Source organism: Procambarus clarkii, chromosome 92, assembly GCF_040958095.1.
Source record: "Procambarus clarkii isolate CNS0578487 chromosome 92, FALCON_Pclarkii_2.0, whole genome shotgun sequence".
Taxonomy (NCBI): domain Eukaryota; kingdom Metazoa; phylum Arthropoda; class Malacostraca; order Decapoda; family Cambaridae; genus Procambarus; species Procambarus clarkii.
The window spans coordinates 9778679-9806554 of NC_091241.1; the positions used below are offsets into that span (position 1 = coordinate 9778679).

General features: G+C 38.8%; 2 protein-coding genes across 8 annotated transcripts in view; one reads left to right on the forward strand and one right to left on the reverse strand.

The window, feature by feature from the left end:
- LOC123775069 (uncharacterized) overlaps nt 1-18353 on the reverse strand; it is a 28269-nt gene extending 9916 nt beyond the window's left edge. The window contains exons 1-4 of one of the 7 annotated variants that reach the window (XM_069319327.1): nt 18180-18311; nt 3985-4064; nt 2272-2432; nt 1122-1296 (exon numbers count right to left, since the gene is read on the reverse strand). In XM_069319327.1, the coding sequence (XP_069175428.1) occupies nt 1122-1296; nt 2272-2420 (324 nt within the window). In that variant the 5' untranslated portion in view covers nt 2421-2432; nt 3985-4064; nt 18180-18311. Of the gene's footprint in view, nt 1-1121; nt 1297-2271; nt 2433-3984; nt 4065-4211; nt 4623-7329; nt 7500-13301; nt 13486-18179 lie in introns of those variants that run through there. The other 6 variants (XM_045769892.2, XM_069319326.1, XM_045769894.2 and 3 more) reach the window with 6 other exon arrangements.
- A 5027-nt stretch (nt 18354-23380) lies between these two features.
- lig (ubiquitin-associated protein-like lingerer) overlaps nt 23381-27876 on the forward strand; it is a 56940-nt gene continuing 52444 nt past the window's right edge. The window contains exon 1 of the mRNA XM_069319331.1: nt 23381-23537. The gene's annotated coding sequence lies outside the window, so the exon portion shown is untranslated. The remainder of the gene's footprint in view (nt 23538-27876) is intronic.

The window sequence follows — 27876 nt, forward strand, 5'->3', positions numbered from 1 at the left end:
TTATTCTTAAGTTCAATTTACTTAGTTAATTTAATATACAGTGTTACCAGTTTATATGTTTGTTTTTTAAATTATCCTATTTTATATTTAAAACACTTTACAGTACAGGTATTTTAAAATTGAACTTTATTTTAACCCTTTTCTTTATTTTAAAATAAAAATTTTGTATGAATTTTATTTCAGACCTAGAAACAATTTTCTAGCCACAGGGCCAGATTTATAAGGGGGTAAAGGGGACAATTGTTCCGGGCTTCCCTGGCAGAGGGTTCCCTAGTCTTCCTTTATAAAATAATTAATATCTTACACAGCAGTACAAAAAGTAAAACTTAGCAGGGAAGAGCATAATTTAAAGAAATAAAGGCATCACAACACTTCATACCTTATCTGATCACCAGTAATTTTATATCACTTTAGTCTATATTACAAACTGAAAATGTAGTCTAAGTTATTCGAAGTTAATAAAACTGAGAAAAATAAAATCAGACAAGTGTCTTCTTTGGAACCTAACTTTTTTTGTCAAGCATATGTAGTTTATAACCACTGTAGTTTCCTGTACTTTTTTTTTATTTGTCGTGTAATCTAAATTCTATATGGAAGGCCCCTGAATTAAAAGTGCCCTAGAGCCCCCAAGATCTAAATCCATTACTGCAAACACAGGTCACTTTTCTAACTAATGATCAAAAAGTGCTTGATGTTCAAGGTAACTTTTCCCAGTTAAAGATTGCATTCTTGCCTTGTAAACAATTTCAACATATTATATCAGGTTAAACTTTTTATTTTAAGGTATTTTAAACTACAGCATATACTGCATATAAATTGCCTCATCTTTGGGAAACTTTACTTAAGATATACCTGTACAGTATTTTGATTTTATGGTAAAAGTCTGTTTTTTTAATAAAAAAATATTTTTGTTTGACTTTAACCAAATCACTATTATTCTCAATTAGATTTTCTTGTAAATAATTTAATTATTTTATTATACAACCAGTACAGTACAGTATAGCAAATTTCCAGGTGAAATCAAATCAAATAAACAATCAACTATTATCAAAATTATTAATACAACAATCCAAAATGTAGTGTATTAGGATAACATTAGTCAAGCTGAAAATAAAACCTACCAATTTGCGGACCTCCGAATCTTTGTTGTAGATTTCATCATCGGGGCCGTGGCCATTGACCCTGATATCGTGAAGGATGGCAGGGTTCCCGGTGGGTAGGATGCCTTCTGGGACATTAGCACTCACAATTCTTACCTTCTTTTTCTCTCTCATTTTTTGCAAAGCAGTGTCATACCTGCAAATGTCAGAATTCTATTTGGGAATACTGTACTGTTATTAAATACTAAAGTATTATACATTGTAATTAAAAACATTAGAAATAAAAGGGATCCCAGACTTACGAAAAAAACAGAAATACGAACGATTTTATATATCACTGTTTTTGTAGCAATCCGCTATACAAATCAACACTACCATTCCCCTTAATACAAACAGTGCTAATTTTACATCTGTACTGACATGTGAGATGCAACAAAAATGTCCACATGGCCCATTATTGGCATGCAGTGACCTATGCTACCCACGTCAGCAGTACAGAACTAATATTCTCATATTCAGTGTAGACCCGCTGCATAATCTGTGGACCTTTTCAGTAGTTTATCAAGAAATTAATTATTATTATTATTAATGGCTGATAAGAACTGGGGTGTGTTCATTTTAAATGAAGTTAAAAACAAATAAAAATAATGATTTTTTAAATTCTTAATGTACTGTATCTCATTTACTAGCACAATACAGTAAATAATAGGTAGCAGTAGACTTGGGTATACATAGTACCAAAACATGCTATGCATTGTCCCAATAGTACTGTCATTTGTTGTTATAACTTGCCTACCATTTTAGCTTATGTTGCTTACATACAAAGAATCTCATTTAGGTTTAAGTATGTAGGGCACTCTTATTATCCCATTACACTTGTATATATTCTCCTAATTATTTTTACATTTTCCCTGAAATGCTCTGCATATTAGTGGCTTTACATATACAGTATATTGTACTTCTCTTACCTTCAAATTCTCCACTGTTCATGTATCATGTGCATGTACTTTTATAAATATTATTATTGCTATATTATTATTATTATTTATAGTATTTGAATAATTGGATTATGCTGAAAGTGTCTTAGTCTTGTACAATATATGATAAAACTTATGGCATGACCACACGCATAATGTAGGCTTATACGACAGAAATGGTAGACGGCACTTACATTTCTGCAGCATAAAGACTGTTTTCAGCATAAACAGTCATCTTCTGTACTGATGACATGAATGATTTTGGTAGCTTCTTGTGCACCTTTTTTTTGTATACATCATTAAGTTCCTTCATTAGCACCTCCATAGACAGTGGCGAATCCATAGTTGTCACAAGCTATTAAATATATATATACTGTATTAGCAAAAAGGTTTACAGTACTGCATAAAAATTTATACTGTATTGTATAGTCAAAATAAAATGATATGCTATGAAATGAGGAATTCTGAAAACTTAGGTAAGCATTAGCAAATCAAGACAATAAAGGTGTAAAATAATTATCAAGTGTGAAGTGGAATGAATTTTCATTAAAGAAATACAGCCAATGCTATGTACAACTACTGTAAATGCTCTTCAGTCAGATTTGATCGAATAAGGTAGTCCCAGTTTTCATACCAAACATATGCAACAGCATTACAAATATTATGAGCAGTGGGTGTTTGGTGTGTGGCTGTAGGAGGCATAACAGGTCTGATCTCATCGAAACTTAATATACAGTACTGTATTGAACAATTTGGAGACTGTTGAATCTGATCAATTATTCAAGGGTTCAAATGTAACACATACAAGGAGCAATCACTTCAAACTCAAGTCACAATGTAGGACAGAATACAGAAGACGCTTTTTTCAGGGTTATAAACCCATGGATCTGCCTACCCGTCGAAGTCATTTGGCTGTTAGGGGAGGGAGTCTCTCCCACGATACAACTCACGACAACTGATAAACTCCTAGATACCTACTTTATTACAGACAGAAATCACATCGTACACAAAACCGATTCGCCAGTGAATTTTGAAACCTACTTAAAATAACCTAGCTAAACCCAATCTAACTCAATGTAACGTAATCTAACTATCCCAATACTGTACAGCCTAACCTAAGCTAATACACCCTAGCATTACAATATATGTATATACGGTTTTAATAAAACAGAAAATAAGCTTCAGTCGAATTGTCTCGTGTCCGAAACGGCCATACCCCTTTATTACTAAGTGAATACCTGTATAGGCATCAGGCTAAAGAAATTCAGCTCAAATGTCTCATCCTGCTTGAGAATCAAACCTGGGACCATTTGTTAGTGAACTTACTGTGTTGACACTGTGGATATGTGTTGTGAGTAAATGATAGGTGGGGTGAGCCTTTGGATGGTGGTGGCTTGGGCATGTGGGTGGAGTAAGGGGTCCGTAACAGGGTGTGATCAAGTCGTACATAAGTGTCTCGACAAACCTCATTTTCTAATTGCCAAAACAGTAAATATAATTAGGTTAGGAACGCTTTGGTTTAGCTTCGGTAAGGTTAAATGGATACAAATAATTTTGAACCAAAACGTTTTATTTATTTATTTATAAGGTACAATGGGTTTGTGAGATTAAATAATATTGGTATTTTAACAATCTTGCAAAGCCACTAACACAGTGTTTTGGGCAGAGTTCTCAATGGATTCTGAAACCTACCCAACACAACCTACCCCAACCTAAGCTAACAAACTCAAACATAATTACTTATACCTGTATATGGTTTTTACAATTAGAAAATCTATAAGCTTTATCTATGTCTATGTACGATTTAACCACACCCCAGGCAGGTCGGGCTTTAAAATAACTTAGTGAACAGTGTTAAATAGGAAGAGATGTCTATCCTTCCATAAAAAGAGATCTACAGTACATACTCAACTTAATCGAGGTTCAATCCCCCGGGCGGAAGAGCAACGGTTGGGCACGTTTCCTTTCACCTGATACCTTTGTTCACCTAGCAATAAATAGTACCTGGGTGTTAGGAAACTGTTGTGGGGAGTCCCCTAACCATTAGAATGTGCATACCAGTCCCCAGAAAGAGATGAGAGATACTATAATAACCTCCCAGATGATAACTACTCAGTTACAGCACAAGATTTACCTTTCTTCTTTCCAATAAACTGGCTTACGTATCCAAAATATTTATCGTAGTGGCATTAGGGTCACACATGCCGTATAAAACACCACAATTCTTATAAAGTTAGGAGGAGAAAGGCAGCGTCTCTATAGCTTGCCCTTCAGTGAGGTACTATGGTGGAGTACTGGTACACAGTTACTATGGCAACCATCAATATATTGATGATTTACAGCAGACATCAACGTAAACAAGCCGTCATTGGTAGCAACAATCAAAATTAGTAGCCCCTAAATCAACAACCATAAAAATTAGCACACCATTTTTATATTAATTATACAAAACAAATGTTTATGTAATTATCGGACCGTATCCATTCAAATTCTCACTATATACGTAGTGAGAATTATATATATATAATCCTTCCATATACAGTATATTGCACAATTCCAATGGATTTTGAGAAATCAAATTCTATTCTTGAATTAAAAGTTATTACCCTGTAGATAAGTATGTATATATATATATATATATATATATATATATATATATATATATATATATATATATATATATATATATATATATATATATATATATATATATATATATATATATATGCGAACAAGCCTGAATGGTCCCCAGGACAATATGCAACTGAAAACTCACACCCCAGAAGTGACTCGAACCCATACTCCCAGGTGCAACGCAACTGGTATGTACAAGACGCCTTAATCCACTTGACCATCACGACCGGACATAATGAGGTGATAGCCGAGGCTATTTGAACCACCCCACCGCCGGCACTCGGATAGTAATCTTGGGCATAGCATTTTACCAAATCACCTCATTCTTTGGGGCACACGTGAGGAACACAAATGCGAACAAGCCTGAATGGTCCCCAGGACAATATGCAACTGAAAACTCACACCCCAGATATATATATATATATATATATATATACATATATATATATATACATATATATATATATATATATATATATATATATATATATATATATATATATATATACACCCCTTAAAAACTATAGCCTATTTATTTACATACGTATATACAGTACAGTGTATTGCTAATATTTTCAATATTGAAAATGCAAGAAATTCCATTATAGGGCAAAACAATACAAATCATAACTGTCGCAGCAACAACACAACTATGCAGCAAATTTGACAAAATTTAGAACCCATAAAACTTTCATGATCCAAAATAATCAAACGAATGTTTGACTTCAAGAAAAATAAAGTAGTTATTGAGCTTTTCAAGTCTGATGCGCCACCATCTGGACTACGGTATCCAAGCATGGAGACTTCCCCCTTCAAAAGGACACAAAATTCATCCCAGAAGTAAGTCAACTCTCACACTAGAACGGCCTCAGGACTAACAACGCTACAAACCAGACATGACTACCTAAGGGCCACTAAGATAGTTTTCTCCAAGGAGTGCCAGACCAACCAGGCTGTGGTGGATATGTGGGCCTGCGGGTCCCTCTAAGCAACAGCTTGTTGGGCCAAGTACTCACAAGTCAAGCCTGGCCACGGGCCGGGCTTGGGGAGTATAACTAGAACCTCATCAACCAGGTAACCCTAGTGGCCTCGACAAGGACAGAAAGCCAGTGACTTGTCGAAGGTCCCCCCATATGCCTTGGTATATTCCAGATAGATGACAGGGCTAATCTCGCCGAGAACTTTAAAATACTGAACAAATTGGAAAATGTTTAGAGTCAAAATCCACCACTCACTAAATGTTGCACAACAGGTGGGAGCAGCAGTCAGAAAAGCTAACCAAATCCTTGGAATAATCAAGCGTACTTTTGACTTCAAGGGAAAGAAGGTAATGATTCAATTGTATAAATCTCTGGTGCGCCCCCATTTGGATTACTGAATCCAAGCATGGAAACATCATTTGCAGAATGGACATAGCTGCTCTGGAAAAAGTGCAACACCGGGTAACAAAAGTCATTCCAGAGCTAAGTCATCTCTCGTATCAGGAACGCTTGAATGCCACAGGGCTGACAACACTGCAAACCAGGCATGGCAGGGCGGATCTCATTGAAACTTTTAAAATATTGAAGAATTTAGAACAAATTGAACAAGTCCGGACAATTTCTTGAGAAGGTCAGATGTAACACAAACAAGGAGCAACGATTTCAAGCTCAACAAGCCACAATATAGGAACATGATTTCTCAAGACTAAAAACATGATTTCTTTTCACCCACAGGGTTATAAACCCTTGGAACCGCCTACCCGCCGAAGCCGTAAATGCCAAAACTGTGTTAAGCTTCAAAATCTACCTGGAAAAGATCATCAAGGCATATGTGCGGACCTTCGACAAGCCGCCGGCTTCTTGTCCTCATCGAGGCTACTAGGGTTAGTGGTCCTCGGGTAAATCAGGCATATTAATTAATCCAGACCACTTCTTTAAAAATAACCAGCCCAATGTAACCCAGGCGAGGGACAGAAACTTAAAGCTCACAGTGTAGGACAGAAAACAAACGGTTATCACCCACGTGATAACAGACTCATGATATCGCCTGTCCGTCGAAATCGTAAATGCCAAATAAAACAGTAGAGCTATATTTTAAAATTTAGCTGGAGAAAATCCTCGGGAATAATTGGAGGGATATCTTGAACAAGCCACCGGCTTTCTGTCCCCGTCGAGGCCACTAGAGATAGTAGTCCTCAGGTAATCCATGTAGAAAATAACTTTCACCGACACTTATTGGAGGAGAAATTCTCCAACAAAAGTCATTAGGTCGGGACATAATTAGGTTAAAATATCAAATAATTGTGCAATAAATAGATGATTACCCCATCGATTATATATGAAACATTTAAAAATTAAATGTACCCGTAATAAACGCCAAACAAATATGAAATTTAAAACAAGAAATTAAAAAATAAATATAAAAATTGACATAATTAAGAACAACATCTAAGCAAAATGCAAGCATAAATTCTCGCATGCAAACATATTTCATAACAACAGTGAACAATATATGTAATCCATAATTCAATTAGTTGGTCAAAATACAATACATAAAACAGTAATTAGGCTACTATAAATACCACATTTCCTTACTGAAATAAAAGATGCAATTCAATATATATATAGTTAACTCACCTTCTCACAAATTATATGCTGCGTGCACAGTAAAACACTTTTGGATATATATATCACAAAAAACACCACTTAATATAACTTAAGTGCAAGTGTTATATATCAACAACACACAGTCAACTGAATTCGACGACGACGTCGCCTTCTTATATACTGTATATAATAATTGTGCAGCACAACAGGAACGTATATTAGAAACGCCCTCTTGACTATACGTTCTGACATCATCCTGGAGTTGCCAGTATGTGCTGTATTATGAGATATATTTGAATGGGTAAAGACCATTGCAAGACGCCTATAGAGGAATGAATAAGTCAAGGATGTTTATCTAGACTGATGAAAGGGTTCTGGGAACATAATGTATAGAGTGTGTGGCCCTCAGGTAAATTCAGGTGAATACTGTGAGTGTTGCAACATGCTGGCTAGTCTATTGTGCACGTATCAAATCGAATCAAATCAAATGTTTATTCAGGTAAAAGTACATACATAGAGGATTAGTTACAAACATAATGTTGGATTTATAAATAGAGCTAGTAAATACAATACCTAAAGCCACTAGTACGCATAGCGTTTCGGCCAATACATCCTGTGAGCGGTAGTTTATTGTGGACCCCCATACTCATACTATGAGTGGTAATTTATTGTGGGTCCCATACTCATGCTGTTACCAGCATAGTTTGTTAGGGCCCCATACTCATCCTATGAGCGGTAGTTTATTATGCGACCCATAATCATCCCGTGAGCGGTAGTTTTTTGTGCACCCCATACTCATCCTGTGAGCGGTAGTTTATTGTGCACCCCATACTCATCATGTGAGCGGTAGTTTATTGTGCACCCCATACTCATCCTGTGAGCGGTAGTTTATTGTGCACCTCATACTCATCATGTGAGCGGTAGTTTATTGTGCACCCCATACTCATCATGTGAGCGATAATTTATTGTGCACCACAGATAGATAGATAGATAGATAGATAGATAGATAGATAGATAGATAGATAGATAGATAGATAGATAGATAGATAGATAGATGTTATTTAACATTGTTACAATTTATGTGTAGACTATGTTATGTGTTTGATTATAATCCGGACAGAAAATGTTAATATCTATCTTTTCTAATAAGTAACTGCAATTGTATCGATCGGTTAGATTTGAGAAGTATCATAGCATCATGGTGATGTGTGTGATATAATTAGAATTCTTTTTATAGGCGAGTCTTCATGGCTTTGTTGAGTCATGGCTGGTGCGGCGGAGGACAGATTGCAACCTGATTATATAAAGCTACTTGATAAGGTTTACCTGTGTGGCGTGTCTCACAATATGACGTTAGTGTAATTCCATGTGTCCTCAGCCCTGGGGAAACCATGGGTATTGCGGTCTGATGAAGCCTAACTAGGTGACGTCCTGACGTGATTGTACGAAATAACTCGTGACGTCACGTACCGGTATCAAATGTTATGCAAGGAAATTTGACGTCACCCGGTTTCAAATGTTATGCAACGGAAGTCACGCATGAAGCTAGGATTTATTTATATTATTATCATAATTTTTGCTGTAGTGGGGACGGGTGGTGGATGGGAGATGGAGAAAGCGGAATTCGTCCCTGATATTTCATGGGATTTGAATTCATATATTGTATTACGGGGTATTCATGCCCGTAGCACCTCTTGGGTGGCTTAAACTTCATAAATCACTCATTAATTTTAACCCTTCATCTTCCCCCCCCCCCCTACATCTAAAATTACGGGCCTGTGATTACATTTTGCCTAGACCAACTAAGGTATTTCTACTCTCCTACTGTCGCTGTATCCATTGACTAATTCTGTGCTGCTAGTCAAGCTATATATATGTCTGGTTGCGTGTAGAAACGATGTGATCTTTGATAAAGCCTTATATAATTGTTGCTCAGGCTACTTGAAGGAGTTACTGTGAAAGCATAATTGTGACTGACTGTCCTCGGGTGCGCATATAAAGGCATAAGCAACATTCGTCCTTGTCAAGATGTTTCGTATGGTTACAAGGATCTTCATGAGCAAGTTGGCAAGTCATGAGCAGCAGTAAGTTATTCTTACTGTTGCTGCAAAATGGTGTGTTGTATCTTTTGTTCAGTGTTAGTACGGATCACTTTTCGGTTGATTATGTCTCTCAAACCGTTGAAAGGAAGTTTTGTAGGTGGGTGAAGTTCTGTAATCTTCTTCGTCATTGGTTGCATAACGGTTAATCTTTCTCTTCATGACCTGTTGATCCAATTATCCATTTAATTAGACTGCACGTTGTTGACTAGGGCTTGCCTCATCCTACTGAGCACCTCGTCAACCCGTTTTTTTTTTTTGGGGGGGGGACCTTTGACAAGCCGCCGGCTTCCTGTCCTCGTCCCGCTCGTCGAGGCCTCTAGTATTAGTGTGTGAAAGAGCACGGCTGACACAGGCAGGGCCGGATTAATCAATAATAATAATAATAACATATTTAAAATTATAGAAACACTATTATACACAAGTTAATCATTATTATAGAGAATGTATATTTAATAAGGCCACTAATACGCAAAGCGTTTCGGCCATAACTTAAATAAATTAAGTTAGGTTGTTTAAAGGTTTGATGAGATAAACACGTAATACTAAACAAGAAGTAAGCGAAGATATACACTGTTGAAGAAATGTAGCAAATTATATCTAACATTTAATTAGAGAACAATAACAAAGAATGAAAAGAAAATGAACATGTGTTATGGGGGAAATACTTAAAATTAAATAAGAGATGATAACATTTATATGAATAAAGACTTCGTAGGCCTTAGGCACCTCCATAGATATGGGGGGAAAGGGAAGATCTGACAGCATATTTACTAATAACACATGTTATACCGTTCCGTCCGATATATCTGCGATAAAATGTCATCACCATACCTACAGTAGACAAGATTTAAGGACCAAGAGGCCTTTTTTTTCTTCAATGGTACTCATAAAAATTCCGTAATAAGATTTTCGATTTTCGAATGTTGTGTCGACATTCCCAGCTTGTTTTGATGCCTGAAAGAAAGTTTGGAGGGCTTGAAAAATTGCAGAACGAAGCCTTGAGGATAATCCTTGGGTGCCCTCGTATCACAAAGATACTTAATATGAGAAAGGAACTTAATATTCTGAGCGTTATTGATCGTGTTACTGAAATTAACTGTCAAATTGGTATAAAAATGCTTAGGCTAACTCATCCTAACCCTTGCACAAAAGCCCTTCAGAATTTCTTTATTGAAGATCAGCATTGTTCCAAATGGATAACTAAAACTGGAACTCAACTCAGAATGTATCAGGTTCACAATTTGTACCAAGAGAAACAACAACGGCACTTTCCTGCACCGTGGGAGATTACACCCTTTCCAATTTAAATCCCTCCCTTTCCACCCAAGAAGCAAATTAGAGATCAGCCCAAGCTTCGTCTTGAGGCAAAGCTCAACGCCTTAAGCCATATTGATGCTCTGTCCACAGAGCATTCTCTTTCCCAAATCATATACACTGATGGTTCCTTACACCGCACCACGGGTGCAGCTGGAAGTGCAGTTGTTGACAATGGGCGATGGCTTGTACTTTGAGTGGGGAGTCCGTATAAACAACTGGGCCTCTACCCTTCAGACCGAACTATTTGCCTTGATCCTTGCACTGAAATGTGTACAAGTCTCCAAACTTGATACATTAATTGTAAGTGACTCCTTATCATCCTTAATTGCTCTCAACTCTTTAAGACATAACTGTAACATGCTCGTGTCCGAAGCTAGACACAAATACAACAAACTTATTAAGGATGGTAACAGAGTCCATTTCATGTGGTCTCCATCTCATGTTGGCCTCCGAATGCATGATAGAGCTGATAAGTTAGCCAAAGAATCTGCCTTTAAAGGAGATGTTGAGTGTAACCTTGGATTGTCAATGAGCAATCTGAGAGCAGCAGTACACCGAGAACTTCAACAAGATCTTGTAGATCTGAGGCAAAGTGAAATCGACATCAGTAATTCCATCTATCATCATACTATCATGCAAGAGGAGCTACACATCTATGGTTCATCCAATAAAATCAACAGACTTCTAGATGTTACTACTGCTCGGCTTAGACTCGGTTACAAGTATCTCTGGGAATTCTCATTATCTGCCGATGTAGATCTGACCAAATGTAAACTGTGTCAACAAAATTATTCGCACACCCTCCGTCACTATGTGATGGAGTGCGAAATGATACGTGAATTCAGAGACAATTCTATAACCAATGTACCAACGATGTGTCAATATTTAATTCAAAATGATCTGCTACCAGAAATTTTAGCCAAATATCCCTAGTTTGCTAACTGTAGGTAGTAACTAAGAGTGATTGTAACCTATCCACTGCTGCCCACTGGATGGGGGGGAGGCGGTGTGCAGGACAAACATATCAATTTACACTAACTCTCCACATATGTCAGTTGCTTAATTTAGAAACTGTACTTGTGGTCGATCTCGAACCCATTGTTGAGGTGACGACTTATACTGAATTTTGTAACTAGCTCATCAAGATTGTAACTTGCTTAGCTAAATGAATTGTGGGGTTCAGTCCCTGAGCCCATTATGTGCCTCTGTAACCCTTTCCACTACCGCCCACAAGATGGGTATGGGGTGCATAATAAATGAACTAAACTAACTAACCAGACACTCCCCCACGTGGAGGCGAAAAGGCCGGAAGCCTCACATTATATATGACACGCAAAATGTCGTCAGACGTAAAATGGAAACCTTACAGATTAAATCGTTTACATACGTTAACAGTTATTTTGACTCTTTTAGACAAGTTTCATTTTAATTTATAGTAATTATATGTAATCAAGAAAGATTAAACAAAAAAGATATCATTATAGATAATAAGGTGCTTTAATAAATAGTAAAAACAACTATTAATTATTCATTACGTCGGGTGACACGGAGCCAGAATATACATACAGTAACTTTTAACCTTATGCACCCAATCATTTCTGTCCCGCCCGGGATTCGAACCCCAGAATTCTCGATTGTGAGTCGAGAACGAACGCGAGTGTTCTACCGGGACCCTTATTTATAAAGTTACGTCTCGGTGGTACAGTTGGGTTCGTTTTCGACTCACAATCTGGAATACCGGGTTCGAATCCGTGCAAGAACATAAATAGCTGGGCACGTTTCCCATCACCGAATGCCACTGTCAACCTAGCAGTAAAGGAAATTAGTCAATTGTTAGGGAGTTGTATTCTGGGGAGGGTCATGAAGTATTCCGACCTTAGGGGAAAAGGGACCTCGATGTCAAACGTATTTACATACAAAGGCTGCCTGTCCCCGACAAAATGAAATAGTGTCCCCACAAATGATGTCATCATCTGACGTCATGTTGCCTAAACTGAATATAATGTCTTTCTGCACACGTTTCCGCTTCCCACGTGAGGAACCCGTGATTATGAGTCTACCAGATAATTTGTCCCATAATTCAACAACCCAGTTTCCAAACCGGTATTTATCCCACGTATTTCCAGAATCTATACTTCTCCAATTTATATAACAAGATATTTCCTTTCCCTCTATAAATTAATTCCACATCATCATCATCATCATCATATACCTCACGCGAATCTTGCCAATCTCTTTGATGATTATGACATCTGGCATCTCTTCTCGTATAATCTAGATTGATGAGTTTGACACGACTGAATTAACACTGTATCAGAACTCTAGATGAGAAGTCGGCAGCCTTCATGTACCTTCAAGATGTCTTTCCTAGGACTATCTAGGAAAAGTTGTGGAATAACAACCATTATCTATACTTATGGGGCATAAGCAATTGCAACACTGATCCACTTTTACTGATCGACCACTGATCGAACTTTTACATCCAGTTCGAGCATCGAACCCAGAATCATTTGGTTGTGAATCGACAGCACTATAACCACTGCGCTACAGGTCCTCTTAAACATTACATGATGCGTAACTAACCTGGTTAATAATGTTCTAGTTCAGCGGATGATGTACGTGACTGACCGGATAACACGTACATCGCCGGATAACACGAACATCGCCGGATAACACGTACATCGCCGGTTAACACGTACATGCAGACAATGAGTTACAATAACGAGACTGAAGAGTTGACACCCAACCCACACATCAGAAAAATGAGGAATCGACGACATTTCGGTCCGTCCTGGACCTTTATCAAGTCGTGTAATATTCCACGACTCACAGGATGAGTACTGGAGTGCGCAATAAGTCTCACAGGATGAGTATGGGTGCACAATAAGCCTCACAAGGTGAGTTGGGTGCACAATGAGCCTCACAGGATGAGTATGGGTGCACAATAAGTCTCACAGGATGAGTATGGGTGCACAATAAGCCTCACAAGATGAACTGGGTGCACAATGAGCCTCACAAGATGAGTATGGGTGCACAATAAGCCTCACAAGATGAGTATAGGTGCACAATAAGCCTCACAAGATGAGTATGGGTGCACAATAAGCCTCACAGGATGAGCTGGGTGCACAATAAGCCTCACAAGATGAGTATGGGTGCACGATAAGCCTCACAGGATGAGCTGGGTGCACAATAAACCTCACAAGATGAACTGGGTGCACAATGAGCCTCACAAGATGAGTATGGGTGCACAATAAGCCTCACAGGATGAGTATGGGTGCACAATAAGCCTCACAGGATGAGCTGGGTGCACAATGAGCCTCACAGGCTGAGTATGGGTGCACAATAAGCCTCACAGGATGAGTATGAGTGCACAATGAGCCTCACAGGATGAGTATGAGGTGCACAATAAGCTACCTCTAACAAAGAAGTGTTGAGACACCCAGTATATGAGGCTGTTTGTGTTGCACATCACCGAACAGAATGAAAGGGAAAACAATGACAGGAAGGAAATTTACTGGCAGTGTGCTATTTTGGGTATGATACAGAGTAGAATTATAAGTTAACGTGGGCTTTTATGAGCAAAAACACATGAATACGTATTAGAGACATTAGGGAGAACTTTTTCAGTGTCACAGTAATTAGTAAATGGAATGCACTAGGAAGTGATGTGGTGGAGGCTGACTCCATACACAGTTTCAAGTGGAGATATGATAGAGCTCGAGAAGCTCAGGAACCTGTATACCAGTTGATTGACGGTTGAGGGGCGGGACCAGAGCCAAAGCTCAATCCCCGTAAGCACAACTAGATGAGTACGTCCTCTCAAACCAAAAATAAAAGCACATCAACAGGATCTCTTGAGTACAGTGGGGTTCGTTCTCGACTCACTGTCGGGAATGATGAGTTCCAATTCCGGCCGGGACAGAAATAGCTGGGCATGTTTCCTATCACCTAATGCCTCTTTTCACCTAACAGTACATAGATGGAGCTAGTCAGGTCTTGCAGGGTAACCTAACGTATAATAATTATCATACGTTATTATTTTATAATAACATATTATATAATAATAATTATTATACGTTATTATTTTATAACATATATAATAATAATTATTATACGTTAGGCTTATATCGAGGTCTTCCCAAGGTCAAACTATTGTTATTATAAATCATTATATACAGATTTAAATGATGATTTAATAAAATATCTTGAACTTCAACATTGGGTAAACTTAACCTTGTGTATTATCTTCGGTAAGTAAAATATGGGTATATTAAGTTCTCTTTCATATGTCATTTCATCTGTGCAGTTTGTAACTGTTGCCATGTTTATTGTTGCACACCTCTCCTCGTTTTCTGTTTCATCTCCCTTGACATCTCTGAGTTCTGTCATATCTTCTACCTTCGAATTTGTTATACCTAAGACAAGCTGAGTCTGATTAGAGTCTGATTAGTCTGATTAGAGTCTGATTTCGCTACTTCTCTCCCTAATATATTCTGTTTTTATTTATTATTCTGTTTTATTTATGCTATGTGTGTTTGTGGCTCTACAAGAATGTAAAATACCAATATGTACTCTCACAAACCCATTGTACCTACTTGTAAATTAATAAATACATAAATAAACAAATATAATCTAATAATAATCTAATTTGTAATAATTTGTAAATCGGCCGGGCTTGGGGAGTAGAAGGTCTTATCGACATATAGGACTCTACTCCTGAAGACATGTCATTTAATACATTTATTAGAAATAGAGCTGGTCCCAACACCGATCTTTGTGGTACTCCACTCGTTACTGTTCACCAGATTGACTTCTCGCCCCTTACCGTTACTCTTGGGGTGTACTTACCTAGTTGTGCTTGCCGGGGGGGGGGGGGGGGGGGGTTGAGCTTGGGCTCTTTGGTCTCGCCTTCTGTCAATCAACCGGTGTACAGATTCATGATAATGTTTGTTCGTGTTGGTGTGTTTCTGAGTGTTGGCTGGGTTTACGATTTACTAATTTTATATATATTCAAGAAAGTACATTGGGTTTATGAGAGTACATAACACTGATACTTTTTACATTCTCGTAAAGCCACTAACACGTATAGTGTTTCGGGCAGGTCCTTAATCTAACAGATAATTTTAAGTAGGTAATTTCTAGCAAAATTGAGAAATGTTAACAGGTACATTACAACTTACATTATAATAAATTTTACATTACATTATAATAAAATTTTACGAAGATTAATAGGTACATTATAGTAAAATTTGAGGATTATCGGCAGGTACATCGCAGCATAATTTGAGGATTATTTCTAGGTATAATGTAGTTAAATATGTGATCAATATAACAACCATGATATAAGATGATATCAGTGATTATAATGGTGAAGTTGAATGGCTTAGGCACATATATTGAGGAAGTGGGTAACACAAGATACAGTGCGAGTTTAAGGCACTTAAGGAAGGAAACTATAAGAATGAAATTAAGTACATATATATTTTATTTTTTCATGAGGCGTAGGTTGGAGAGTTTTTCAATTTGTTAGGGAGTGAGTTCCATAAACTAGATACCTATATTAGCATAGAGTTTTTACGCAGATTTAGTTTGACTCTGGGGATATCAAAGATATATTTATTTTTGGTGCGGAAATTATGGTTTCTATTACATCTGTCCAGGGAGAGCTTCAGATCAGAATTTGTATTTAAAAACAGGGTTTTTTGTAAATGTAAATGCCACAAGAGAATGTGTGGAGTGAGTTTATGTTTAGGGATTTAAACAGGGGAGCTGAGTGTTGTCTGAAAGCAGAGTTTGTTATTGTTCTGATAGCAGATTTTTGCTGGATGATGATAGGCTTGAGGTAATTTGCAGTGGTTGAATCCCATCTCATGCACAGATACCATATGTAAGATAGGGATAGATTAGCGTGTAGTATAATGAGAGGTGAGCAGAGTTTGGAACATATAGGTAGGAACATATAGGAACACTAACAGTGACAGCGGGAAGGTAAGATCTAGTAGCTCTTTATGCCCCCGCCTATTAGGCTTGTTGTACGTGTTGCGTTACATTTAAAGTTTTTCTGTCGTTCAAATTCTTTGTCGAATGTGGCCTTCAATTGTGTGGATGGAAGTGGCTGCCAGGACCTCTTTGTTCATAGTATTCCATGTGTTAGTCCTGTGTATTGTACAGGGTAAGAGTATTTTCTTACTTCGGCATATTTGTGTTTCCAGATTCTACTTACAGCCTCTTGTCTTACTTTCTCGAAGTTTAAAAAAAATGAGGCTGTCCTTGTCCACTTTGTCTATTCTCCTCAATATCTTGTATGCTGTGATCATATGCCTTATTTTCACTCCTCTATGATTGAGATTTAGTTTCATTAACCTATTATCGTAACTTATCCCTGTTAGGTTTAGCACTAATTTGTTGCAAACCCACGCATTTTAAAATTTTGGTTTTGTGCTTTACACGGTACAGATTTTAGGCCTGTTCTGATGTTTGCCAGCTTCGCACATGCCGCTGATGTTACCTTGTGCATGAGTGCCTCTGGCGTTGGTGGTGGAATTATATCCAATGCCACTCTGGGAACCCGCACGTCTTGTCACATTCCTCGAGTTCAACACCTCCCTGTCACGCTTTGCTTTCTGTCCTTTAGGTATTCTTACCCAGTTGACTATACTCGCCTAGTTGTGCTTGCGAGGGCTGAGCTTTGGCTCTTTGGTCCCGCCTCTCAACTGGTGTGCAGATTAATTGTGGGGTTCAGTCCCTGAGCCCATTATGTGCCTCTGTAACCCTTTCCACTACCGCCCACAAGATGGGTATGGGGGTTCATAATAAATGAACTAAACTAAACCATCTGTTAACTACTCTAGCTAGCTGGCACTTAAAAAAAAAATCTTGCTAATGTCTCTGTGGCTCATTTGGGTACCAAGTTTCCACCTGTGTCCCCTTGTTCGTGTTCTACCCATGATAAATAGTTTGTCTTTGTCCACCCCTGTCAATTCCCCTGTGTGTGCTCCCTAGCGTGTAACATATTAGAATGCTTGGCAACTATCTTCATATTCAAAACAGAATCTCATGTAACGAGTGACAATTAAATCTATATTCTTACATTAGAACAAAAAGACGAAGAAAGAAATAATTAGTAATTAACAACTGACTATAATCATAACTTAAGTGTAATAAGCACTGTTGTGTTTTATTTTATAAATCAGAGATCTATAAGGAGATAAAATATTTGTTTGCTAATGCGTAGTACATTTTTTTTTTCTTAAAAATATGACCACAGAAACATTCATACCTGTCAACGTAGGCAAAGATGCTACATATTTTGTCTTTTGTCAAAAGTAGTTTGATATCTAAGAAGTGATATCATACGAGGGGAGACTTTTAAGTAATAGAAAGTAAGGGCGTTAATATGGAAACATATCGTACCGCAGTTATAACTCACTGCTCACTCCCTAGAACATCTAGTTCACTCACCTTCAATGAGTTGGACGCCCTCTTTTTTGTTTTAACGGAGAAAAGGCCCGCGAAACAATTGAGTTCAGACATGGCATGAACTTTTGCTTCAAAAGTAAGTAAGAGCGAGCTTCATCACCAGTGCATGCAGCCGTACTGAGGGCCTTCCACCTTTCACTCTAGCTGGCAACTTGACTCTTGACAGATATCGCTATACCTCATTCCCCTTGTTTTATAATCTTCTCTGAGGCTGTTTGTTGATATATGTTGCGCATGCGGTGAGAAGGTGAGTCCATTCATTGGCAATATTTAAGTGAGTATGTGTGCGAGAGATTACAAAAATATGAGCAGCTTTTATTAACTGGTAGATATGGTTATCACCACCACCAACACACACACACACACACACACACACACACACACACACACACACACACACACACACACACATAACTATCTATCTGAAAGTAAATAAAGACATACATCATTTCATTGTGGAGATTTCAGGATACCTTTCATCACTCTTCTATAAATAAATAATCAATCCACAATTATTGCACTACAGCCAACTAATACATTCACAACTTGGCTTACTAATACACTTATATGTTACTTTTGTTTTGTTGAAATATATTTTTAGATTAAATAATGTTCCTTCAGCGGCCGTAAAGTTGTTTAAAGACGTATTTCGGCTTTTACCAATTAGAAAGTTGAATATACACATAAAACCTATATAATTAATTATTTTAGTTTTGGGCTACAGTATTTACATTTTTTTAATCAGGGTGGTATAAGAGGAGAGATAACTATCGACTCTTGTGAACAGACTTCAGATATATCAACACAAACTAGAACACCAAACAAATGGATATAAATTGGGTAAGTTTAGATTTAGGAAAGACCTGGGTAAATACTGGTTTGGAAATAAGGTTGAATTACCAACAAATTTCAGGGTAACATAATATGAAGGGGGGGGGGGCAGTGTTTCAAGCGCAGCATAGATATATATTATATAGACATAAATAATATATGAATGAGTTTGGGTGAATATAAATAGGAGCTGCCTCGCTTGACCCATTTGGCCATCCATCGTTTCCTTTTATTCTTTCGGTTTTTCGATCCCTTATCACAGCTCATCTTATCTTATCATGAACCAATAACTCTTAAAAATATATATATATATAAGAACACTGGATCAGCATAATCGTCTTTGTGGACCTATACATTTTAACTCCACAGGCTTTGTTTACTGTCTGGCTGCGGCAACTCTGGGAATGGCTAGGCTGCACACCCTGCAGGGAAGGAAGCCGGTATATCTGGTCGAGGTCGTCCAGGCCAAGGGCGAGGCGCCATCCCCGGCCTACTTAAAAAGTGATTAATGTCGTGTTACAGCCCCGCTCCTGCGCCAGGTAAGTCCACTACGGGCTCACCATAGCCCGTGCTACTTGCCGCTCCTGTGCTAGGTAAGTCCACTACGGGCTCACCATAGCCCGTGCTACTTGCCGCTCCTGTGGTAGGTAAGTCCACTACGGGCTCACCATAGCCCGTGCTACTTACCACTCCTGTGCCAGGTAAGTCCACTACGGACTCATCGTAGCCCGTGCTACTTTGCCGCTCCCGTGCCAGGTAAGTCCACTACGGGCTCACCATAGCCCGTGCTACTTGCAACTTTCTGTTCCCAGTCGCTGAATCTAATACAGCAACAAACAACTCACTGAGATCAGCACAATTAGGTGGCTATGATTTCCATAGCTAATCAAATTTCTTAACACATATTTTTATCTGCTACAGGTAATTGTGCTATAAATATGTGGACCCTGTAGTACTTTCTGGTATTATAGTATAAACAATGAAGTGGTGCACAAGATCTTTTGTGCCCTGTTAATCCTTATATATATGCATGCGCGACTGCTCCCAGGATGAGTACGATTGTGCACAATAAACTACCGCTCAAGGGATGAGAACAATTGTGCACAATAAACTATTGACAACATCGATAACCTTACAACAACCATTTAATCGAACGTACAAAAATGATCTGTTGCCGGCAGTAATGTTCACATTGTGTACTATTAGTTTTATGGTGGACACGGCAAATTTTTTGTATATAGTATATATATGCATATATGGATGTGATATATCTATATATAGAGAGAGCACAGTCCATCGCAACTCGCACCAGGTGCAACAGCTTGAAGCTCAACAATCCACAATGTAAGACAGAAAACAAGAGATACTTTTCCCAAGTATCTCTCTTTCCTAAGCTACTCTATTCATTTGAGATGTATTTTTTCTTGTCTCAATAAACATACTTGAACTTGAACTTCCCCACAGGATGATGAATTCATGAAGGCGCCTATCCGCCGAAGGAATAAATGTAAAGTTCAAAATTTAAGTGAAAATAGAAAACTTAGAAATAATGGTATTTAGTTGCCTTAATTGACCAGCCGTCGATGTCTTCGTGCAACCCATCCTCGACTCAAGTCCATTACATTCAGCGGTCGACCCCACAGACGCATTTATAAATTTTAACATGCTGTTCATTCAAAACGGGAATTTTCTCAAGTATAAATTAATATTATAATATATTAGCATATTGTGCATATATAGGCATAGGTTAGGTGTTTAGGTTCTGTTGGCGATTATTTGTATTTGCAGTACGTGGGTAAAGCATTTATAGCGTTGTGGTTCGAACAAAATTCGTCAGTGAAGCACTTGTTCCGGATATGTTCGAACGTCAGCAGTTGTGAGTCGTGTGTAAACCGCTTTTCATTCATAAGCAAGGGGTTTGGCGGGTGCATGGAATCACTTTTGGATCTTTGTTTGGAGGACGGGCTGCTTCGTGTCCATCGGTAGTGTAGGAATTACCCCCTAGGGGTCCCGCTAGTACTGTCGGGTTCGTTCTCGACTCACAATCCAGAATTCCGGGGTTGAATCCCGGGTGGGATAGAAATGGTTGGATGTATTTCCTATCACTTAATGCCTCTGTTCACCTAGCAGTAAGTAGGTGCTCAGGAGTTAGTCAGCTTGTTGTGGGGTTGCATCCTTGGGAATGGGGGTCAGTAACTTGACTCATTCGACTTCCCCCTCTCATCCTTGGTGAGGGAGAGACCTCGATATAAGCCTAATGTGTATGAATACACTCTGGCTGCCTGTCCCCCGACACAATGAATTATCGCGGTCACTAGAAATGATGGTCCTCAGGTGAGAATGATGTATGATGATGACTATGATGAGTATCCCATGGCCTGCTAATGCATGATATAATTGCTGAGTCATTTACCTGAGAGCCACTATTTCCCTATAGTGGCCTCGACGAGGACAGGAATCGACGAGGACAGGTGGTTTGTTAACGGAGTTTATCATAACATTAAATTGTTTATATGCAGTGGCATGAAAAAACACCAAGAACTTCAACAAAATTTACATCTTAGACACGACTATTCAATAGCTATTCCATATATCATCATACTACCATGCATGAATTAAGATCGAGTTACATATCTATTACTCATCCGATAACATCAGCAGATTCTTAGATGGTGCTACTATGGCTTAGGCTTGGCTAGAATTAGTATCTGTATATTGGGAATTTTCTTCATGGTAATCTTAAGCTGCAGAAGATCCATCAGGCTTCCACCTTCACATTACCTGGGATGGTTGTAGAAATCTCTGGAATCAACCTCCAGCTAACATGTTCTCGTTATAGCACGTCACAGTTTGACATATACTTTACTTAAGACCAAAAACTGATGGACAAGAAAATGGTAGCGGTTCGTGATATTTACATAGTCCCGTTTTCTGTTCGCGAGTCCTCAGGTTGGTCAGGTTAGGTGCTACCGTTTTTGAACGTTGAGAATGAATAATAATAATAATTTGTATAACGATACATTGGACATATAGCCTCACATATAGCTCGATCACTCTGGTAATAAATCAGTAACCTTTAATAATACCTCAGGAAATTGGGATTGTACAACTGATCCAGACTTGAACACAAAGTGTCTCTGTGTACATGCTGGCTTCGTACTGGACTCACAATCAGGGATTCTGCGTTTGATTCCCGCGGAGGGACAGACATGGATGGGCACCTTGCCTTTCACGTACCTAATGTCTCTGTTCACCTAGCAGTAAATATATAGGTACCCTGGAGTTAGGAAACTGTTGTAGGTTGTATCCTGGGGAAGATCAGTAGTTCAACCTAGGGTGGGGAAGACAATAAGAATATAAGCCAGAAGTATATATATTGACACTGGGGCCGTCCATGACCGATCTATGACAGTCCCATACCACTTTTGTGTCATCTTGGAAAGTTAAGTGAGGCTAGCCCCCAAGCATTTAGTCTCTAACCTTGGACAGATAAATATTCTCTCTTAAAGATATAAGATATAACGATTATATGTTATGCTGTTATTATTACTAAAATTGTGAGTGTAAGATAACTTCATTATGAATGTAAAACAAGTTATGAATAAAGTTTTTAACTGATTGATGATAAGCTTTAACTACTCTGTATAGACCTAACATCAGGAGCAAGGGCGTGATTTTGAACGTGGTCCTGTGGGCCACGAAGGCAAAATTTCCGGCTGTACCCATCTAGGTGAGTAAGAGCTGGCCATTGGCCAGACTGCGGGAGTACAACTCTTGAAATCGTTAACACGGTGTCAAGGTAACAAATACCCTGAAATGCAGATTTCTAATTTGCAAGTGAAAAGGATTTATTAAACATTTCGTTTCGCATCTTTCCGAGGAACTATTCATTCATAAAGTAGTCATTTCCGTCCCTAGCGCATTCAAAGTTGGAGGGGAAATGAAATTTATATATATATAAAAATTGTTGCGTGGGAGTGGGTGTGTTGAGGTCTTCAGGTCAACACAAAATAACTAAAGGAGTGGTTACTGGCAATTGATATTTAGTGGCAGTTAAGCATGTTTCAAATATAGATACTGCATAAAAAAGGGATAAAATGTTATCGGTATCATTTAGAATTGCTTATGAGATATTGCCTATCCATTGCATGACTAGTTCCGGAAGTGTTGATGAGCTTGGATGAGTTATCTCGCCCTCGGGCTTTCCGAGAAGAAAAATTAAGCAATTTCACACGGCGTAAATGCCGAGGGTTCCTAGGTATACGACGGCCTCTCGTGCACCATATGCCCCTACCATAAGGCTCATTACAGTGTAATAGTATGTCGTGTAGGTTTATTTGGTATTGATTAACATAGGTGAAGAGTGCATGCGGGAGGTGCCGAGGAGGCGAGAGTGCCTGAGTGAACTGATCAAAGAAAACGTTACCGTGACGTCAGGACCCTGGTGCGCATGCGCGCCGCGGTACATGGTCACGTGACCCTACAGCTTTTGTGAGCGCATTTTCCTAGGTAAATATGAACCCTGTGAATTTAAGGTGCATTTTCCAGCTATGTAGCCCTTTACTCTAACTACATATGTGGTAAATAACATGGCAAAGGACCGACGAGGACGGCAGATAGGGAGATAGCGGCGCGAGTGGCCTAGTTTGCGTGCAAATGGACATTAAAACCCGGTGTGTTGTGCAGACATAGGATGTGCGGGGTGCAAATGGCGTCAAGCTCGCATGTGTTATTGAACATTATCTCTGCCGGTGACAAGTGGCAGTAAAGCTGCGTGTGGACGTTCGCTCGACTGTGGACTCGCACTTGCTAGTTCGTTATCCTTGGTGGGGTGAGGCGGTAAGGGTAAACTCTGGGTAGAGTGTGGAGGTTTGGTGGAGGGGTGGCTGGCTGGCTGGCTGGCCCAGGCTCCATTGTTTACACTGTGCGCCAGAGGAGTCTTACCTGTGGCCCACCTCCTCCCCCTCTTACACTCTCTTACCCCTCTTACACTCCCTCTACCACCTCTTGTCTCACGCTCTCAGGGGGCGAGCAGCACTATAGCCCCACAGTGATGATGCTGTGCACTGTGCACCACACTTGCTGAGCTCTTGAGCAACAAGTTGACTGACTCAAGGCCCTGAGAATATTTTGTATCTTATTTTGATTTGCATAATTTTTGTTTAGTTGACAACTCAAAATTGGATTTTTTTTATTTTTTTGGTCATGTCTTGGTGATCTAGCTATCTATAAATTGGAGTCAAAAGGCACTTGCTTTAAATGTTGACACTGTTAGATAATTTTGTTACGGTGGGTTTAAAAATCGTATTGAACTGTGTGTGTGGATTCGTCGGTCTATGCAGTGTGGACATTGAGCCCTTTATGCATAGTGTTTTGTAAAGATGTTGAAAATATAAGAATATATGAGGGCCAAAATTAAACCTTTAATAATGGATAAGAGTAAGTAAAGGCAGAAATTTGAACAGTGAATACTTGGACGTTTGAGAGTTTGATAACGTTTCTGCGGAGTGAGAAGTATCGGAAGCTGCGTTGACACCTTGAATTAAACGTTGTGTATTACACATCGACAAAAAAAAATGAATATGTAATTTGAGCACCCTTAAACGAGTTAAGGATCGTGAGAACGTTATATGCAAATTCGTGGGTGTTGTGTTATTTGGGTATACAGTTGTAGGCCACAAACTCATTTTCTGGTAAATTTATCTTAAGTCATTAACTCTAGCACTGTTCAAAGCATTGGTTATGAAACATGAGTTATTAGAATGCCGCTTTGAATTGCCAAATAAAGTATTTTATATTAAAAAAGTTTTGTCGCTTGGAATACGTATTGAAGTTATTTTCCAAGCTCAGTACTTTCATCGGTTTCCTCCCTCGTTATGAATTCAGGTTGTTTCATACAGACGGTATGTACAAAGATTTATAGATGTTTCATATGCTGAACACAGCTTGGTGAGGCTTGCAGAACCTTAAAACTTGTACCATTAAATTCCTTTTAATTTTGGACATTAATATAGTTGGAAAGAGCATGTTCTAAATAACCCTTGTCAAACTATAGGTACCATAGGTTTTTAACAGATATGCATGAAACACATTATTCAATGCAGAGGAAATGTAAAGAAGTTCTAAAAGTATTGTAGCAAGACGATAGTCTTGACTAGTGGCTAGGATCATTTGTTGGCTTGTGTGAGGTCGCATCACTTGGCTGGGATGTTTCAGAATCTTGCTGTAAAACAGTCATGCATGTACAGTACTGTATGTAACAGACAAAAACCTTGCATGCTTATAAGTAGGCTACTCAAGTGTTTAAATGTTTGATGGAGCATAAATAATTTCAAAATTTGCCGAATCTTGGATTAGGAATGATTAAATTTGAGAAAAGCACACTGTATTTACATTAAATACATTTCAAGAACTGGTGGCACAGTGTTGAATGCAAAAACCAGACTTGACTCTACAGCATGTACTCATGTTGAAATTGATAAGGAAAATTTGTACCCAAGATAGTTCTCCAACATATTTTAAAACCTTCCCTACCCATCCTAATCTAGTGCACACATCACTTTGTATCCAAGATAGTTTGCCAATGGACTTCAAAACCTACCCAACCTTATCTTGAGGTTATCTTGAGATGATTTCGGGGCTTTAGTGTCCCCGCAGCTCGGTCATCGACCAGGCCTCCACCCTCAGGAAGCAGCCCGCGACAGCTGACTAACACCCAGGTACCTATTTTACTGCTAGGTAACAAGGGCATAGGGTGAAAGAAACTCTGCCCACTGTTTCTCGCCGGCGCCCGGGATCGAACCCGGGACCACAGGATCACAAGTCCAGCGTGCTGTCCGCTCGACTGACCGGCTCCTTGGCCGGCCGGCCTTGCCAAACTATAATTATTATAAACACAACCCAGCCTGGATGAGCCCCACCCAATGCAGCCAATGATATATAAGATTTTAACGATTAGAAAGCAAGCTTTGTTGATTACATCTTTGTACCGCTTAACTGTGCCACATCTTTGTACCGCTTAACTGTGCCCCATCGAAACAGAACTGTGATTCGTTCTTTGAATAAATGATGAGTTATGCATGAAATATATTTATTACAATGAATGTGTAGTACGTTTATAATATAATGGAGTTATGGGTTTCAACATGAACCTCCATGTAATACCACCAAAGAAGCTGAGAATGTCATTTGTAAGAACATTTGTCTGTTCCAGTGGAAGACATAAGTGTTTTTACAAATGACATTCTTGTTTGTTCATTCATATACTGAAATGAAGCCAGTCATGCATAATTTACGTCACAAATAACTTCAGCCCAAACTTGAGATGTTTCGTGCTGATGGTACTGCTTGAAAAACAACTTCTCTTGGTTATAACCAGATTCATCAGTACTGTACTGTACTAAATTTCTGGAGTGATTTTTGAAAGACTTAATTTATCATTAATATGTTTGAGCACATAACTTATTTTCCACATTCTTTTGAATCAAGCTTTTTATTGTCAGCAAAATGCAAAAATATAAATGGCTAGAAATATCCCTCACTGTGGGGCCAGCAGCATACCTCGTCACCTTGGGTCCAGCAGCGTCCCTCGTCACCGAGTGGCCAGTGGGGGCCCTCGTCACCATGGTGCCAGCTGAATCTCTCGTCACCGGGGGGCCAGCTGGGTCCCTCGTCATGGTGGGGCCAGCAGTGTCACTCCTATATAAAAAATTAATCATAGGACAAACATTAACATAAACTACCTCATGATTAGGTTAGTGATGCAGAACAGAAATAGCACAGATGCTAGGACATGACCTTGAAAAATTTAGCTTCACCGATCACACTTCTTTTCCTCAGTGTGATGACCTGCTCCTTAAATAATCTTGCCCAGTTCAGTTCAGTGTCCTGGTTTAGTGTTCCCCATCATTCTCCGGGTTTAGTGTTCCCCATCATTCTCCGGGTTTAGTGTTCCCCATCATTCTCCGGGTTTAGTCTACTCCCTGTTCAGTGTTCTCCCAGTTCCTTGTTCTCACTGTTACTGCCCTAGTTTAATGTTTTCCCTGTTACTCCGCTGGTTCAGTGTTCTCTCCGTTACTATCCAAGTTAATCCCCATCCACTTGGACTGGTCGGTACAGGGGCAGTCTTGGTACAGTGCAGGTTGGTGTTCAATCCATGGTGGTCAAAATGATTGGGCACCATTCCTTCACATTTTCTTTGTATCTACAGTGTTTTAATAAATGGATGGATTGATATTAAATAAACTATTCACAACATTAGGGAGACTGAAATCAGAATGTTGTGGGGTTACATCTCAAGAGCTTGTCAGTATACTGGAAAGTGTGCAGACATGTTGCTAAATAGCTTTTGAATGCTATGAGCTGTGAGGAAAGGCTAAAGGTGTTCAATATGGCCAAACTAAAGAATATAAGGAAAGAGCATATGAGCACCACATGTAAAATAACGACATAATCAACATTGTTGACGAGGAATTTTAAACCTCCATCGTTAACCACTGCACTGCTTACCTGATTTTGGCAAAACTTCTTAGTGCAGTTGTCAAGGACATATTTTTGTTTTTTTTATAAATGTTTAAGTAACGTAATTGTCAAAATATTTCCAAACTCAATTATTTCAATTTCAAAACACAATGATGAAAACATTAAAAAACCATTAAAATATAGCCTAATTAAAAAACAAATAGCACAACTCTCAGAGCGCCTGAAGGCGCTTTGCGTAGTGCAGTGGTTTAACAACTAGAGGCCATAGGTTCAAGCAAGGAAACTAGGGTGCCAAAAAAGTACATGAAAATTCTGCTTTGCAAACCAAGTTGTAGATTCCAGTTCCCATGAGTTCCACATCTCATGG